This window comes from Sander vitreus, chromosome 18, assembly GCF_031162955.1.
Source record: "Sander vitreus isolate 19-12246 chromosome 18, sanVit1, whole genome shotgun sequence".
Classification (NCBI taxonomy): Eukaryota; Metazoa; Chordata; class Actinopteri; order Perciformes; family Percidae; genus Sander; species Sander vitreus.
In genome coordinates this window covers 10,663,637-10,682,604 of record NC_135872.1, presented here as the reverse complement: position 1 = coordinate 10,682,604, position 18,968 = coordinate 10,663,637, and the positions used below count along the sequence as shown (strand labels likewise).

At 41.0% G+C, this 18,968-nt stretch overlaps 1 protein-coding gene across 1 annotated transcript in view; it reads right to left on the bottom strand.

Annotated features, from left to right (window-relative positions):
- lpgat1 (lysophosphatidylglycerol acyltransferase 1) overlaps positions 1 to 18,968 on the bottom strand; it is a 50,115-nt gene that overhangs the window by 13,886 nt on the left and 17,261 nt on the right. Inside the window, exons 3-6 of the mRNA XM_078274076.1 lie at positions 18,699 to 18,817; positions 15,767 to 15,862; positions 11,122 to 11,401; positions 4,830 to 4,956 (exon numbers count right to left, since the gene is read on the bottom strand). Of these exons, the coding sequence (XP_078130202.1) occupies positions 4,830 to 4,956; positions 11,122 to 11,401; positions 15,767 to 15,862; positions 18,699 to 18,817 (622 nt within the window). The remainder of the gene's footprint in view (positions 1 to 4,829; positions 4,957 to 11,121; positions 11,402 to 15,766; positions 15,863 to 18,698; positions 18,818 to 18,968) is intronic.

Genomic DNA, 18,968 nt, shown 5'->3' with positions numbered 1-18,968 from the left:
CTCACAAGAGGGATGTAACATGTGCAGTAGTGTCCTGGTTATGATCTGGTGTTTTGGAGTATGTAAGTATTTCCTGGTTCCAGAAACAACAACAATTTCTCAAACTGTTTACTTTAAGAGAGTAAGACCAGCAGATGTAGACACACAGCTAATCACTATGTTTGAAACTGTTTGCAGGGGAAAGCCCATCTCTGTCCTGGTTTGTTTGCAGTTGATAATGTCTTCATATTATCTACTCAATACAGGTCTCCTTTAAAAAGGAAGTGGTCCTGAAGAATTTGTTTCCATCATGCAGAGCGGACATCACATACTGCACATGGACCATATATAAGCTTGTGTGTTATCAGTCTCTCTTTATGCCTGGTAGGATTACAAGTATATTATTTCCTTACGTTTACATTTTTTTCACAGCCAATATTCAAAAGCTGTCAGTATTGCAAGAAGGTTTGCCTGCTTGTTTTAGTTGGTTTAGGCTGGTGTGAAAGCCGTCAACTGGACTCGATTGGAGTCCATTCAGAAATGGACTGCGATTAAACAACTGGGAGTCTTGGCTGTTTGTGGTGTGAAAGCTTAGCTTAACTAACTGCTAAGAAAGTGATCTCCTGATCTGTAGAAACGGCATATAGCCTATATTTATACAAGATCATTTTGTAAACATGGTAACACATCACGTGCACCATGTGTGTGGGGATCTTCAACAGAGATGAGTTGAGCTTGAGTACTGTTCCCGTATTTTAGCAGTTCCACAAGAAAAAGTGAGTGAAATTAGTGAAAGATAGCTACCACTACTCCCTCATGTAATATTACGGTACAAAATGCCTTGCCATTCATAATATACAAGGTCAAGTTGCAGTCTCGAACAATAGTGCTCATAATCAATTATTTCTTTGCAAGCTCTTTGTGACACCAGAGTATACAAAATGCGTAATAAGTCAGTGAAGTGTTGGATGTAAGGATCCCAATTTAGATTTTTTTTCCTGACCAATAGCCGACCCTCGTTCATTAACCGTTTACCGATAAGCAGGCAACTGAGTCCCAGTTCACCAGTTCGGGAGGCTCAGACATACTTTCGGCGGGCAGCTGCAGACTTTTACCGGTCACGTGTCCACTTATCTGGTCACGTGTCCACTTTTCTGGAACTGCTTGCACCCACCAATCCTCATCAATATAGTGAGCCACAGAGAGCCACAAACTTAGCAGAAAAAAAAGAGACTGTTTAACTGACAGAAATAAAATTGATCAAAATTCTTATTGTTGGTTTAACGGTTAATTATTAACATCCCTAGTTGCATGACCTGCTGATGATGAAAGATGACTGTCAAAAGAAAGTGTTCATGTTACTTCATGGTTCTTGATTAGTTTGTAAAAAGTCAGTGTGAACACGAAACAGAACTCAAGGACCTTTTTTTGTCTTGGTCTGGACCAACTGAACCGATCACAATCTGTTTTGGATTAAAACTAGAGTGACTAGCAGTGAAACACTACCATGTTTTTCTTATTTTCCTTATCCCCACTTTGATCTCTGCGTCTACGTGGCAGGAGCACACCTTCACCTTGTCACCGTGACCGAATTCCCCTGACAGATTGTTGCTGTTGGCATCATCTGAGGGCACTGGAGAGGGAATGGAGGGCGTAGGAGGAGCAGAGTGGAGGTTAATGACAGCTGAGCATGGGAGCATTGACATCTTATCAGTGCACAGGTCAGACAAAAGGGGCTATAAAACCACTGTGACCCGTTGATATGTACTGCATGACCTGAACTGTCTTTAGATGCACACAGATGTCAGTACTGAAGTGAATATAGGTGAAAGATGACTCCTATGATGGGTTTCTATGGCGACAAATGTCCTCTGAAGACCCTAAGCTTTGATAAACAAAAAAACTCTACTCATTAATTATCCCAAGACACCCTCTCTAACCACCAAAGCACTCACTACACTCACAAGTAAAACACGGGCGTAATAAATAAAAGAAAAATAGCAGGACATGTAGTGTCTGATTTACATCTAGTAACTACTAACCTGCAACCTTTTTACAAAGTGCCTGGAGAAAAACTAAATCTGCCTCAGATATCTTAAGAAAGCGGTAACGGCTGCAAGCTCAACAATTCTGGGAAAGTGTCTCTAAAGGAAAGCCAGGTGTGCAGCTACAAAGCATCCATGTGATGACCAGGCAGACTCAGACTCCATAAATCATGACACCTTTCAGATATTTTCAAACAGCAGCTTTTAGAAATGCACACAGCAGCACAAAAAAGGAGAGGGGGTGGTGCATTTAAAAGAAAAGGATTTCAACGTATTTAACACCCACTACAGCCCTCGCTTGGCCTTTGTTCACCCACCTAGCTCTCCCATCTGCCATTCACAGAGGGCTTATGATGCTGCAATCTGAAAGACTGAGATTATATGAAGACAGGGTCGGAGACACAGCGAGGGAGGGTGGGGTTGAAGGGTGAAGACTGGAGGCAGCGAGAGAAAGAGGGAGGTGGAAGGATTTAAAAAAAAAAAAAAAATTAGTGCTCAATGTGGCTTCATCTAGAATATTACCCAATTCTCCACTGCCTGTTTTAAAGCTGAGGCTCAGGCGCAGTAGTAATCCATATAGCCCCGTAAAACAATAACACAGGAAGTAGACGGCAGACTATTTTCAAGGTCAGTTCACATAGAAACTGTCAGGCTGAGGCAGTCGGATTTAGGGCCCAGACACACCAACACGACCGATCAAACGCTTCATGTCTTCTATCAAACTGTTGGACTTGAACACACCAAAGACTACAGTTGACGTCTAACATCTGATGTACATCTACGTTCAGTGCCTGCGCGGGAGGAAATAACTTGTCAGTAGACTGTATGTATAATAACCCAAAAAATAAAACCAAAAGACCAAGCATCTCAGAAATATGCAAAACAAAATACAAAAACCATCCAACCATTTTCATGCCAGCGTGAATCGGGCGAAACGGTCTTCTTCTGCTTGTAGAACAACAAAAGAAGAGGCGGATGCAAAAACTAAGAAGACACCTCGCTAAATGGGAGAAGTCACGGATTTGCAAAGCTGAACAGCCAGTCAGGGAGCTCTCATACGGAGAGCCTCCAGTCTGCCTGCTGCAGATTCAACATGCTGAATCACCGATAAGAGCTGACACTCTGCTTGTTGTCACGGCCCTTACACTGCATGTGAGGTCTGAGGATTCTCTTTTCTGCATATTTTCTGATAACACCATCAATTCTATCATAATAGTATAACAACAATTTAAAGGGATCCAGGGGCGAGACACACTTTGAAACATGGAATCCTCAATTTGTTTCATAAGAAGACACATTATGGAAAGCTTTTTTAAGCTCATTGCCAGGTGAGCATGGACACCACAACTACTACTTAATCTCTGTCTGCTGTGACGACCATCTGAACAAGAACCATGGTTTCCATAACATCCCTGATGCAAAATGGCACGACTTTTATCACAAATATGTATTATTCACAATTGGTTCAACAATGTAGGTTTTTAGTTTGATTTGTGCCTTCCAAGGAATCTCAACACTATCTAAAATCTCCCTCTAAAATTTCTATCACATTAGGTCAAAAGGTACAAGGTTTTGACCACAAATTAACTAGTGCATCCTCTGCTAGTCTAATTACAGACTTAATGAGTCCTTAGCTTTAGCCCAAGTGGGCAGAGAAGCCTCGAGAGAGGAGGAAGCAAGCCAGGGTTCATTATCATTTTTTACTTTGCCCGATCATACCCTCCACCGAGAGGTGAACACACACACACACACACACACACACACACACACACACACACACACACACGAGCTGTGTCAGGAGGTTGTTTAGGGGCGAAAGACAACATTAATGGTCAAGGTGAGTTCTACCTGATGATTGCTGCTTGAGTCTGGATACATCCCTTTATGATCTACCCTGTCAAAACAATGCACAGGGCCACATCTTGAACAGAGCCTACAGAAAATCTAATCCTGGTCAACCTTCATCATATCCTCGAGTGGGTGGAATAGCAACAGAGGGGAACCTGGAGGGCACCGACGCCAGGACAATAAGAATGGGGGAAATGCATTTGCTTTGCATTAGAACATTTATATTCTTAACTACAGAATACAGGATGGTGATTATGTTTTTTTGGTAACTTTTATTAACAGAAACTTCTTTGCACGTCTTGCACACAGAAAATCTATCACATTCAAGCACTGGCAGTAGAAAAACCCAATGTATGACCCAATCATAATAAAAAACAGCTCCATAGCGCTACTATAGGTCTAAAACTCCATAGGGATCAGGTGTGTTCTGCTGACTCACTAGGTATGCAAGGTGGGATTTTATGCAGTGAACGTGCGTTATCATTGGGTGGATGAACCTCAAGTTCCCCCTCGATATATAAATGAATGCTGCTAAAGTGTTTAACATGAACAGTATGGAGTCTCAAAGTCTCTGTGTACCAAACCTAAATCAATAGTAGCTACAAGTGACCTGTGATGTGACTTTATCTGGTGATATAGATTCCTTTGATGGGAAATACGAAAAGGAAGACAAAAGCAAACAGCACCAGTTTTGTCACTAAAACAATACAGTATACAAGCAATAATGACCTAAAAGTACCAATACTAATCTAAAGTTTAAAACGCTTAAACAATACAATACTACTAAAATTATGTTGCACTTATTTCATGATGTAATGTGGTACATTCTCATGTGATGCAGTTCCTTTGCATGTTGGCTGCATAATACATTTGCATAGTAAAAATGGTTCTGGCGTTTCATGTGAAAACTAGGTGAGCACAAACCAGGTGAATGTTATGACCAATGTTTTTTCTTACCTGTAGTGTACATGTGTGACTGTAGGAGGTCTGTAGCCAAAGATCCAGGTCTGGATGTCCATCGGTCTTGCTTTGGGGTAAGCTATGGTCACATCTATTACCCACTGCAGGCCTTTACGTTTATTACCTGTCAAGTAAGAAACACAAATAAGGAAGTTAGGACACATTTGAAAAGGTAGGGGGCTACACTAGTCTGGCTATCACCAGACCAAGCTCAATCTTTTAAGACTGAACATTAGTCTGGGGAGTCTGCTCTGTATTTTCTCTGCACGAGAGGCGTGATCAACGGGCAAATGACTCTATACGCAATTGGATAGTCCTTCAATCAGACCAACGATCCGGGTGACGTAGCAGCGACAGCGGCATCAACAGGTTGCTACCATGGAGTGCTGTGCTTCGGTTGGCGGCTTGTTGAATGTAAACAAAAAGCTGCTTGGTCGCTTCTCTATCGTCATCGTGTTTAACCCGCCAATAGTGCGCCAGGTGGATAAGCCAGTTTGTGATTGGTTCCCGCAAATTTGTAACGGAAGCAGGATAGATAAAAGGTACAGGTTTGCCTGTTAGCCTGAGCTGCAGGGCGAAATCAAATCGCCGGCAGATCGGGCTGGGTTTACCCAGTCTAGGGCTACACTAGAAAATGCTCAAACTTCACCCAGTATTTTAGGTATGGCATACTTAAATAATCCAAACAGTGAAATCCTTCTTATTTCCCCACAATCAACAAGGCTCTTAGGTCAAGAACGCACAGCACAGTAGTCCCACAGCTGGTAGAGATTCAACAGCAGTGTTTCCGTTCACATATTTTTATGCGCATTTGTAAAGCGGAATGAAAATGTCAAAATCCGATAAAGCTTCAATTGTGCAAAAATGTTTTTTACGCTCACTTGAGGTGGTTTTTTACCTCTGTTGAAAAAGAGTTCATGGGCTAAATGGGATATGGAAACGCCTTTGTCAAATAAGTTCTTCTGACGTAGCGAACATTTAACTCAAAAGGACAGCTGTGTCCGCTGTCTACTTCTTCTAAGATAAGATAGACTTTATTAACCCCCCCCACTGGGGAAATTCCTGTGCTACAGCAGCTCAAAAGAAAAAAACTACACACATCAGAATAACACAAATACACATTAAATAGGCATAGGAGAAAAAATATATAGAAAGTATTATAAGAAATAGAAAAAATAGAATTAGTTATAATAACAATTGTAATAATACAAACATATTTACACTATAAACACCTTCTCGGCTATTTCCATAGCGTGTCTTCGTCTCTGGACAGCATGAAACATGGCCAATACTCGCGGACATGAAAGAACTAAAACTTCAACCAAATTCCTGATGGAAAGGTGCCTAATTTGAATGTCTTTTTTTGCGACATTTCAAAAGTTTGCTTACAATTCACTTGACAGTTGAATGAAAACACGGCTAATGACACTTCAGTGAACCCTGGTCATCCAGATTAAGAACATTATGTCCAACTACCAGGTGTCTCTGGAGATTTTTATATTATGCAGCCAAATGAAGGCTGTCAAGTCCCAACTTGACAGAATTTGGCTGGCAGCTACAATTATGAGTCACAGTAAAAGAAACATTTTCACCTCAAAAGCCAGTCCTTTACAATCATGTTATTTTACCAATAAATGACCACAAAAGGTCCTCAAAAAACTTTGGAATGAAAGCCTAGTGAACCCTCCATTCACGGCAGGGTAAGACAGAGAAGACGTCAGGTGGAAGAAGTGAAGAATGAAATGTGACTAGGTGGCGAAGGTTGAGGGGAGAGGGAATGCTAAACACGTGATAAATATTTGTCAGCTGTGAGGCAGCATGTGTGTGAGTATTTATGTACATTATGCAGCTGTGTGCTCATCTGCATGTAACTGCAAAGAAGAAAAAATACAATGAATTAAAGGATGTATTTTCTCTACATTAAACCTCTCGTCTGTTCTTTGCAGGACTGAAGTTGACTCAAACATGACCTATAGTCTTATAGTATAGTCAATGTGTGTCACTACCAGAAGTGTTGAGAAACAAGAAGAGCTGATCCACAACCACAACACTGTTGACATACATTTCCCCCTGCGTCTAGCATTAGAGCTAAGCTATTCTAAACACATGCCAGACCTGTCTTTGTACTGGATGTGCAAATGTGAAACAACTTTAACACCTGACTGTCGGTTGTGACAGCAATAAAGTGCATTAACTAAACGCTGGCGTGTTCCATTAAAATGAACAAGCTTGTCTGATGTAAAGGAGAAAACACCAGCAGCCTCAGTTGGCACGGACAGATCTAAAATGAGGTTGATGTGAAACTGTGCACATTTGACTGCTTGACTAATGTTACAGGCTGCTGTTACTGAGCAGCGGGCACTTCCCTCTCTGAGCACACTGGCTTCTTTATGCGAGGTCACACATACTGAGCCTGTGTGACAAAGCAACATTTTTACGACTGATGAGTCATGTTAACAATACACCCTTGTCAGAGTCAACAGCAGTAAAACAATGTTGCCAACAAGTATTAATTTCAACCTTTTTACACGCATACCACATAAAAAGGTGGGGTGAGCAGGTTGAAGAGTGTGTCAAAGTTCCTTCCTCTCAACAGACAACGGTACCCATAGTAACCAACGAAGTGCAATTTTCAGTCTTTTGAACGCTAGCTATATGGAATACTTTGAATATGGAGTTGGGCAATATAGCGCTATAAAGCACATGACAATATAACTTTGTTAACCGCAATAGATTTTGCCATGCAGTTTATACTTCATGCCTTTGATAACTCTGGGTGTATTAAGCCTTTGTTGCAAATCAATCAGTATGGCTGATTTATGACAATATTGGATTATTATTGGATCTTTTGCTTTGGCATTTAAATTTGATTTTAATTTAAATTGAATTTAAGTTATTTTTTTCCCATTTATAATTTCCTAAATCGATCCACCCAAAAATCTACTATATCACAATACAATGCTAACCAAGCTAGCTGTCTGAGGCTAATGTGTTGTTAATACAGCATTCGAAGTAACTGTTAATTACTGTTTGCTAACCGTTGTGTATTTTACTCCTTTTCCTTTTACTCTTTAGGACTCCATGTTATGCCTACTAGATTAAATACTGTGTTATACATCTTATGGGGACTTAATGTTGATCTTTCCCTGCTGATAATGTTCTTCCTGGCATGAAGCACAATAGAACTACACTGAAATTTTGTTTACACTTGTGTGGATCCAGTTTCCTCGTCACTATACAAATGAATTGCTACAATGCCTTTGGTCTAGCTCTGGTTTACAATATCTTGTCTTTTTCTGATTTGTAATCACTACAATTGATTTACTGTTTTCATGGTTTCGCAATTTCTTCTAGTAAATAATTAAAAGGCCTACTTTTCTTCAACCTTTTCTGGAAGTGTGTTTAGCTTGCTGCATAGCTGAGCACCTACATGCAATGTAGAACACCATGAAAGTCCTTTAATAATGGCACACCTCGGTGTACTTAAAATTGTGGAACCAATAAAATGCTAACACCAGATTTTCTTTCCAAAAAAGAAAAGAAAGGGGAGATGAAGGAGATAACACCAGAGCTATCCCTGTGTGGGTAATTGGAGCTAGATGTCTGTCCTAGTGTGCTGAAAGACAGCCATCGTCTCCTGTGAGTGGCCGGCCATAGGACGGGGCCCTGAGCCAAGGTATCGTTGGTGCGCTGTGAAAAACAATACTGTAATAACAGCAGCCATGGTAATTTAAAATGACATCAGAGAGGCCCTGTCCTTTGGTAAAGAGTTAGAGAGCCAGATATCTGCCGTTGTGTTTCCTTCCTCTATCAGGCCACTCTGCAGGCCAATTACAACACTTGAAACCCACACGTCCCCTCCCACTGACTAAATTGTGGGGGGGAACTGCCTCCGATTGGTCGGTGTTATCAAACACGTTTGGAGTTTCATTCCCAACCTAAATGACTCACAGCTGAGAACTTTGCATACCTGCCAACTGTAAACACATAAACCTTATTAGGTTCTGCAGGCTTTAAACTACACTGGTGACCAGTGACCCATGTGCCTTGTATCTGCGCTGAGCAGTGTACTGTAGCCCGGGTGACATTGCATGGCTGATACACAACGGCACACACATTTACATCAAACCCTGTTTTCTCCAAGTGGCCCATTTGTCTGAGTGAGTCAGCAAACTCTGGGCACCTCCACAGAGCATCAGGGAGGGTCAAAACCACACACACACACACACACACACACACACACACACACACACACACACACAGTTTCATGCCCTAGGTTTTAATGCCATTAGCTAGATTCAAGTGGAAGGAAGAGCCCTATTGCAACAACCAGCTTCCCATCCTCCTGAGCTGCTGGAACAGAGGAAAGGGCACATGGAGATAAAGAAAGAACTGGGATATGAACTGGAACTACACAAGACGAAAGCAGGGAAAAATATGACGCGAAATAAAAAACATGTCTAAAACCCTAAAATGTTTAAAAATCCCCTTCCTGCCAGAGGTTATAAACAAAACGCCTGCTGTTGTCAGTGTTTGTCGACACTGATGAGACGTTTAAAGACTTTGTGCTAAATTTGCAGAAAACAAAAACTCACACATGCAGCATTTCATTTAGCACATAAATAAAGCAGTGCTCGTCTTTATCAAACTTTTACGACGGCTGATTAAGAGATCCTCCTCCTTCGGTTTGACAGACTGTCCTGCAGAGGGATAAACAGACAGCCTCTAGCAGTTAGTGCTGAGGCTGTCGGACACAGAGCTGTGTTAGCAAACTTGTGAAAGGCTAAAGTCCCTGAGCAACATTCTCAATAATGCTGCACCAAAGTCTCTCCAAATTACTATTAAGACAGCACACCCTTAAAATGGATTTTGAACCAAAGCCAGGAGAGTCCGCTGGGTAAAGTGAGTGTGTAGTGTGCTGGGCATGGGGGACTCCTTGCATCTGTATGTTTATAGCCGTTTTAATGCTGTGCTTTTTGCTGGGGATGGTTCCAAGAAGCCAGTTTACGGCGTTATCTGGATCATTTTGCTTAGTAAACCATGAGCATCTGTGGTAGAAAAACTGGTGCTCGAATAAGGAGAAGAAAGTGGATCACCTTCACTGCCAACAAAGACTACGGTATAATATCTGGATCTGAATCTATCTAAAGACAATATGGACATAGAGACCGTAGCGTAAGAAATGTACACCCCAGTTGGTTCCCATGCTTTGTTGAGGTTTGTTTTCTCCTTTTCGTTCGTAAAATATCTTTAAAATTGTTGCAAATAAAACCAACAGTCAAAAAAACAAAATTTCCCCCTCAAAATGTTGTTAATTGCAGAGTTATCTTCCTGCTCACTGGCTGTATTTAGGGCTGGTCTCTAGACAGAAAAATGACTCTCAAAATAACATAACCACTGTGGTTTCAGGGACCTTGATGCAATTCCTGTCACCTCTGTGCATGTCACCCCTTTCCTCTGCTGGCAATCTTTACCACCAGTCCCATTTCATTTAAAACAGGACTCCCAGAGAACATTAGGACACATAGGTGATTAACAAATGCTTCATGTTTGAAGCATGCTCCATCCCTGGCCTTCTAGCCAAAATAAGATCACATTTGACCAAGACCTACAGTACACAGAGACTAAAGTAAAGCATTCAATCAATATGAAATAAGACTTGAAACTCCACCTCCAAATTCAATTCCAACTTTACTTGAATTTAGTGTAACAAGTGTCATCACAAAAGGCCTAATACAATATACTCAAAACCCATTTTACATTTCAAATCAATTGCTAAATATAGCAAAATATTTTCTCACATTTCAAAAAATTTTCACCTTACAGCAAAGAGAGCAGCAGCTCTCCTTCTGTTATTTCCCCTATATTATTTATTTATTTTAGAAATGGTGGAATTTATTTATAGCTTTTCAAAGCCTTAAAAAACGTGACTGAATGTTCATTTTGCGGGAAGAGAGGCAGTCTGGTGGCATTGGTATTTAAGGTGCGGACAATGCAATTGGAATAAAAAACAGCTGAGGACATTTGTTGCATGTCATTCCCATTAAGTGACAGTGAACTGAAATTCCCTCCGGGGGTTTCTGAGATATCGTGTTCACAAGAATGGGATGGACAGACAACTCCGAAAACAGAATGCCTCCGGCCAGAAAAAAAGAAAGAAATCAAGGTCATAAAACCCAGGACTTATTAGAACAAACTTCATAGATCCAAAGAGATCCCACAAATATTCCAGTAAAAGGATCTGGGAAACATACAAATGTCACAGAGAAAAGTTGCATGTGTTAGTTACCTGTCTGGTTAGGGGTCCCAGTGTCAATGCCCACGCTGCCATTCTCCTGCTGGGCTGACAGGGTTTTCAGGATAACGTGGGTGGCCCCGATACGAGGCAATGTAACGTGGGTCAGGTGGGGGAGAGAACGCTTCTTGGCAAACAACTGGCTGGTTTCCCGCCGCTTGCGCAGGAAGCCGCCCTCTGGGAACAGCACTATCCACTTCCTGTCACGGCTGTGGTAGTATTTCTCTAGGTGATCTTTCAGGTAGATCAGCTGCTTGTCTCTGTGAGCTTTACCCTGTGGGAACAAAGGAAATATGTTAAGAAAATAAACAATGCGAGCGTCATAGGTTTCATCTGTTCTAGTCTTGAACAGGTGAAAAATGTAGCGTTTAGGGGCTGCTAAAACTAGGTGACTACATTCAAAACAAGTGCATTTAACGCAAATAGTTAGCTTCCTTTATTTCATCTAAGGAAACAAAATGATTGAAGCTTAATGCTAAAATCCATTAACCTAAAAAGGTAGATGGTTTTTGTGAGCATACAAACAAACCAAACAAATTCCAGGTTAGATGCAGACACACTAAAGCACCAAGAGCAACATTAATAGCACTACTGAAATGGATGCAAAACATGATGGCCTTGACAACATTAAGAGCATTAGCAGCAACGGGACGAAGCGAAGCGGGACGAGCAAAATTGATTTTGAGTTAGGCCCAGTCAAAAGCCATTTTAAATGCATTAGCATAGCTGGGCTGGTCTTTGTATGTGTCACATGAGCACACAGGCAGCTGTGTGTAGTAAAAGTGCTTACAACACAATTAAAAAGGCTAAATAAATATAATTATTTTGCCAAAACAAAAGTGAAGGATTTTGTAGCTGCAGCTACAAAGTCTCTGATTCACAGAGAGAGGAATAGGCATTCACAAACCTATACATGACCGTGAGACTGTTTCTGTGGTTTACTGCGGCTACAGGAGCCACATGAATTGTGGATATGTACTCCACAATGTTGCTGTTTGAGTCAGACTGGCTATATAGTGAGGAAGAGGAGAGTACCTCTCCCGCTTTCCCAATGTCAGAATAACATTTTTATTTTTTTGTACAAATGAATAATGTTTTGATTTGACTGAATCATCAGATGGCTGATCTATAGCTGAAGGTCTTTAATAATTGGCCACTTGTCTCTAAAGTGAGCAACCTGCTTAGCTTCGCCTCAGCTAGGCTCCCACATGCTTCCGTCAATTAGAACCAAAGATATGCACTCAGTTGCCACTTTATTAGGTACACCAAGTTAAAACTAATGCAGTCATTGAAACAACAGCCCTGCTATAAATCTTACCTTCATGAAGGTGTGAATGTTTAGCTTTTGTTGAAACTGTTACGCTGCACTGGCTCCGTGCAGGCTAGCGTTAACGTGAGGTTGATGGCCAATAAAACCCTACTTCTTTACTGCATTACTACAACGTATTACATATTTTAGGGTTTTATTATTTATTTTAGAATTTTAACTTTTATCATATTATGTTTATTTTTTATTATCTGACCTTGTTCCTTGATTGTATTGTTTCTGATAGCATGGCGGTTTATTGATTGTTTGTCTAATCCTTATTTTAAAGCGTTTTGAATATTTATTTGTATAAAATAAAAATAAAAAATATGTTTGTCCTCTTTCAAACTTTAGCCTATAGGATTTAGGATTATGAGGGGGAAACATGGTTTTAGTGTCAAAGAAAAACTGCATAGAAAGTTTGGCTGCTCGACGCTTTGAAATGCTAAGGCCAGACAGAACCGGTATAGTCAGTCAGTTCGGGGTCGTGTGAACGCCGTCGTCAGGCGAGTGCGACGCTGACGTGACGTTTGTAAATCTCATCCCTAGAATTTCCTCTCCCCAAAACTTATGTTTCTATTCGCCAACATGCGTGTTTGTAACGCTGCTCGACCACCACAACTTCTAGTTATCAGATGTGTAAACTTGTTCATTAAAATATGCACTCGCACTTTGTATTACCTTACTTGCCAGTTTGACTCGACTCCAGTCAAGATTTTGTATAAATAGGTGGCTGAAATGTGACCAGAAAATGTCAACAGCTGCTAGTGACTGTGATGTGAATTATTTGAGTGTGTTCAGAATATAAATGTGTTATGGCTTTGTACATCCTTCAAATAAAAATCATGAAACACTATTACATGCCTCTAATTTAAGGTTGAGTTTTAGAGGTTAAGAACACCAACACTACCAAGGAAAAAAAGTCCAATTACAGCCCTGTACCACAAGTTAGTGTGCTACGGCCATCAAAGACTGCTGTGTTTTGCTGTGCATAAATGACAGTGAGTTAGAGACATGTCTGCCAGCCTGAGTGGACAGCAGATGCTCGGGAGGCTGGGGCAGATGCTTGCTGTGCTATGCGGACGTGTGAAGTATTCTGGGGAAGGATATCAAAAATGCCCACACAAGAATGCCAAAGGGGATCACAGAGAGAGAGGATGGCAGAAATGACCCAGCCTGCTCAGGCCTTCCACTACAGCCCGTCTGGCCGTTAGCAGGCTCAGGGTGCTTCACCCTCAGCACAGTGCCTGATGTGAAATTCCACGGCAAAGCATTTCCATGAGCTAGAGAATTGAATTTCCTCTTGCTATGGCTGTGGTGTTTTTACAGCTCAAAAAGTGAGAGAGGAATGTGTGGGCTTTTCATTAATTTTCCAACAGAACGAATGTTGACAAACAACCAATCAACAGTGCCGTTATTTAATATGATAATGATATTTTAAAATCTTTGTCCTATTAGAGCTGGTGCCAGCACGTCCTGTTTAGCCCCACAGAAAGAAAAGAGCTCATTATTAACATCTAAAGCATCAAACGTATATATGCTGATGTATTCTGACATACAGTAGTAGGGCTGAGCAATACATTGTATTTATTCGATACATTCAAATTTTGATTTTTGCACGTTGGGTTAAATGCCTTCGTTGTGACACTACTGTGACATGAATAGTAACACTATTTATTACACGTTACTGTCGTGACTCCAGGTGTCCGGGTGTCTAGTTCATCCTGGCCATCTCGCAGTGAATTTAGCGGTCGCTTTTAAAATAGGGACAGACTGAAAGAAAGACCTTCACTGTGGAGTTGCTTCGGTTGCAGGCTCCACTGTCAGAACACCTCCACTGTCAAGCGGGTCAGGACAGGAAATAACTTTAAAAGGTCGTTATGTTAACTTGCAGCATGATGAGCGCAACCTGATGCCACTTTGCAAAGGTGGGTGACTGATTTGCTTTATTCCAAAATGTTTAAATGCATGATTCTTGCATTCTAGTCTAGCCCCAAGAAGCATGTGAGAATAAAGCAACAAAGCACTTGAACAAAACATACTTGTAATTCCAATTTCACAAGTGGGAAGTAGGATCTTCCAATATTAGTGAAGGCAGCATAGATTTCTTTTCTGTGGATAACGTAAACTGTTTAATATATAACCGTGTTTTCAGCTTTATTGTGTGCAGCCATGGATGAAGACGAGAGGCATCAGTTGAAGCCATTCAAGTTTGTCTTTCACAAAATGGAAGGCATGTGGAAGTTTCTGGAGAAAATCGCAGATAGGCGACACTACTTGACCTACTGCGAATGCCAGGAGGACAACAACTGACTGAAGTGACTTCAAAACCCCAGCCTGCTCGCTGATGTTTTTAGTTTAAGTTGGCTGTTTATCTTCAAGTTGAAATGTTACTATAAATTTCTGTAAATTAATAATAGGCCTACGTACATTCTTTCTTAAATATATTGCCTAACTGTGGTACTATGCCATACAGTAATATGCTTTGCTGCGCTTTTATATCCTAAATAAAGGACTTATATTTCCAATTGTTTTGTTTTTTTTATTGAGACATGTATAATTCACTTTGATTATAACATGAGGAAAACAAAGCTAAGTTACTGTTTTTATTTGTTTGAATTGTATTGAACTTACCCATTAAAGTGCAAATATAGGTGGTAAAAATACAAATAGAAAATAAAAAATACAAGTGAAGCTCAAATTATATATATATTTATATATAGATCCACACAATTTTATGATATTGCAGGAATCCCCTGACCAATAGGAGCCCTGTCAGCTTCATGTGTAAGCTACCCTACAACAGAGGGTCAATCTGGCCCAGTGGGGCTAAGCAGCCCTCCCACACTCCCTACTGTCCACTGCTGTTATTCTTTTCAGAGAATACCATGGCTGTAGGAGTCCCACCAACATATCTGCTGTCCAGCTGGGACAACAGATGGGTAGCAACTTCACTTTGCAGAGCGCAGTGAAAACAGGCCAGCAGTAGCCGGGAGGTTGAGAGAGTTGGGTTATGGCCTGAAGGTCTATGTTGCAACCCTTCTGGGAAAAACAAGGTGTGGGCAAGTGAGGGAAAATAGTCTTTCATCTCCCAGCGACAACTGTTGATGTAGCCTACTGAGGCTAATTTAACAAATAAAAAAAACCTGCCAGGCAGCTCCCTGGATGTCAATGTGTGTAATGTTAAAATGTAAAGCAGAGCATGTTAATTTTCAACTTCTGATGGCCAAATAACAGGTGTAACAATAAAAACAGACACTGCAACATTTCACACTTTTGAAAGTAAGCCTACAACAACCTTTAGTGCGTTTAGTGTAGTTGTGGGTCTCTTACCTGTCTGATGAAAAAGTCCCCATGGATCAGGGACACTAGACCAAAGTTAGTGTATTTGAACACATGGTCCATCAACCACATCATTTTTTGTACCACCTGAAAAAGAGAGGAGAAATACAATAGAAATCTCAATCCCAAAATTCACCTGTAAGCAAAAAGCACATGACTTTGGTGCCAGTGCCCCTCTGAGCACTTCCATCCTCATGACCTGCATCGATGCAGCTTTGGCTTACTGTCCTTTCAGTGCTAAGAGGATAAACTGGGCCAGGGATGCAGTTGCTGAGGCGGATCATGTCATCATGTGCAGCGCAGCTAGGCAGCTCCAGTGCAGTGCCAGCCTTAGCCAAAAAATAAACATACAACAATATCACATCTGTCCCCACCGTCCCAGAATTCACAGCCAATCTCCAGTATGATTTGGGTGGCAGGACACCAAGCTGCACGTTTGGAGTTAAATAATCAGTTATTTGGGTTCAGATGCCAGTTTTGGGAATGCCTCTGATACTGCCTAAAATGCTGGTATCACGTGGAATCAGTATTGGGAAGGAAAAAATTGTATCAGAACATCTCTACAGATAATGTGACTTTTCTCTCCTGATATTCTTTTTTTAAACTCACTTCTCTTGCTGACAATAGGGCTGCACGATTATGGCCAAAATGATAGTCACGATTATTTTTGATCAATATTGAGATCACGATTAATTATCACGATTATTTGTTGATTTTAACCAAAACGAATTTTATTGTCACATAGGCTAATTATAACGGATTTCACATCCATATTGTGCTACATTCCTCCTTTGTTGAAGGATACTATGAAGGAGCCATTTCAGCTGTTGTGCAACCGCTTTCCACACATGCGCGTTTGCCGTGAAAAGATACAGGCAACGCAATTTTCTGTTCACGTTAACGGCGCATGTGTTGCCCAGTATCTACCGGACGAAATAGCAACGCGTATTTCGGTGCCTCATTACGGTGCCACTTAAATGTCTGCGTTGGCTCTGTTGCTCTGAAACTCATGTTGGAGGCAACATAAACATTGCTGCATGTCACACTCGTAAACACTAATAACACGTTACACAGCAGCTAACGTTAGCCTACCATTAGCTACAGTAGTAACTGGATTCAACACGGCTAAATGCTGACAGCTGAAACGGTGTAGTGTGACTGTATTTCACTGTAGAGGATTCCAACAGCGGGACGTACAACAGTCTGCCGCTAAAGCTATGAGCTAAAAGACTCAAACTAGCACTGGTCACTGCAGTTGTCTGAAAAACAACACAGACGGGACAAAATGTTGCATTTACTGGTAAACATTGTGACCGGCTTATGACAGACTGCTATCTGTTGTGGAATTTTCCTCACGTTACTCTGTCCTCTGTGACGGTCTACATCTAGAAACTAAGCTGCGCGGTGCAGGGAACAACTCTCATTGGCTCATGGAGGCACGGAATCAGACAGTGGTTTACGGAGCGCTAGATTGGCTTTGCAAAAAAAAAAAAAAAAAAACAGATACGGAGCGTTCTGTAAACGGAATGACGCATTTCAAATATCGCTCAATCACGCAAATTTGATCGTGGGAAGCCAAAATCGTGATTAAAATTTGATTAATTGTGCAGCACTAGCTGACAATATGTTTTAGGAAATAGAATCTGTATGGTTTTAATGTGCATTTGGTTAATAAAGTGTATTGGCTACATGTCAACCTTGGCAATTCAGCAAGTAGCTGAGCCCCTAACAATGTCTGATTAACACTGAGGAAAAAACTAATCAGTGAACACAGCTACAAAGTAACTGACACTACAGTCTGGAGTTGTACATTTTGTATTGTGCTGACATTCCTGCCTGAAGAAGAGTATGCTCTGCTGTAATGTTGGGCCTTTTACTACCCGGTTAGACAAAAAGCATCAATATGAGCACTTTAAATGAATGCAGATACATTTCAATGTGCAACTTGTTATACACTCACGACCACATCCCCCCCAAAAAACTTTTAAAATGCTTTTCAGCTCCAATTCTCTCTGTATTAACACATTTTGTGTCAATACATCAAATTACGCAATACAGATATAATTTTCGATCTGTATTTATGTTTTACGTTACCAGAGACAACTATGTGAACTTTGTACGTGTGCATGACGAGTCATCTTCTGTGAAAATTGCGCAATAATGAGCAATTATTATAATTACAAGGCAACAAGTATCCTATTGAAACACAGGAAGAGAGTGCGTGCACACTGATGTTTGGACACATCAGTTTAACTTCCTTGTCTGTTGAAAATGATCAGTGTGAAAGAATGCAAAGCAGCCACCGCTCGAATTTTTGCACTTCGGTGGTTGGCTCCCTGCCTCATTTGAATGCAGCAAACCACAGCACTGCTTTGCGAGGCCGTCCGTCTCTACAGTTTTGACTTGGAAAAAGGCATCATCCCATCACTATGGCTCTCTCCTGTTCTACAAAAAGGGCTTCCTCCTGCCTTATTGACTGTCAAAAAGTCAATATGTGAAATTGACACGGAGTACAAAAAAAAAAAAAAAAAAGGTAATTACAAAATAACTCTGGGATGCACTAAACATCATAACTGACAGTCTAATACCTTGTTCTCATAAACAACTATCACTTGGCCAAACAAACATTGGCCAAATACATTGGCTAACCTTTAACAAACATCCTTAAAACAAACAGAATTAATTTAGGATTAGAGGGTTTTTCAGAGCAATGTGTGCAATTCTACAGGAACCCCTTATTTGACAGAAACATGCCCAGACAGCAGCCTGTTCAGCAAAATACAGAGGGTGCCGAGTACCCTGCAGGTTCAAACTACTGCATTGCTTCTATTTACGGCAACGTGACCCTGTTCAACCTTAATGTTATATTCCAGGATTTCCTAAAAGGGACAGAATGAGGTAACGTTTCTCTCTCTGTTCTTACCATGCCCTTGTCTTGCAGGCACATCATGAGCGTACACACATCTCCTGTGGATTGGTGGTTGACGATGACCATGGCTTCTTCTTCAGAGATGGGCCGTACGTCGTCACCCCACTCCGTTACTGCATGGCGAAATAACAGACAAACACATAACGGTTAAACAGGAAGTGCCCTGTGGAGTTTTATTGCAAACTGTCACTAAAACTCATTGTGTGTGTCTTTTAGGTCTAACAACCATGTTGAATGCATTTTCCTCATAAAACAAGCAAAGCC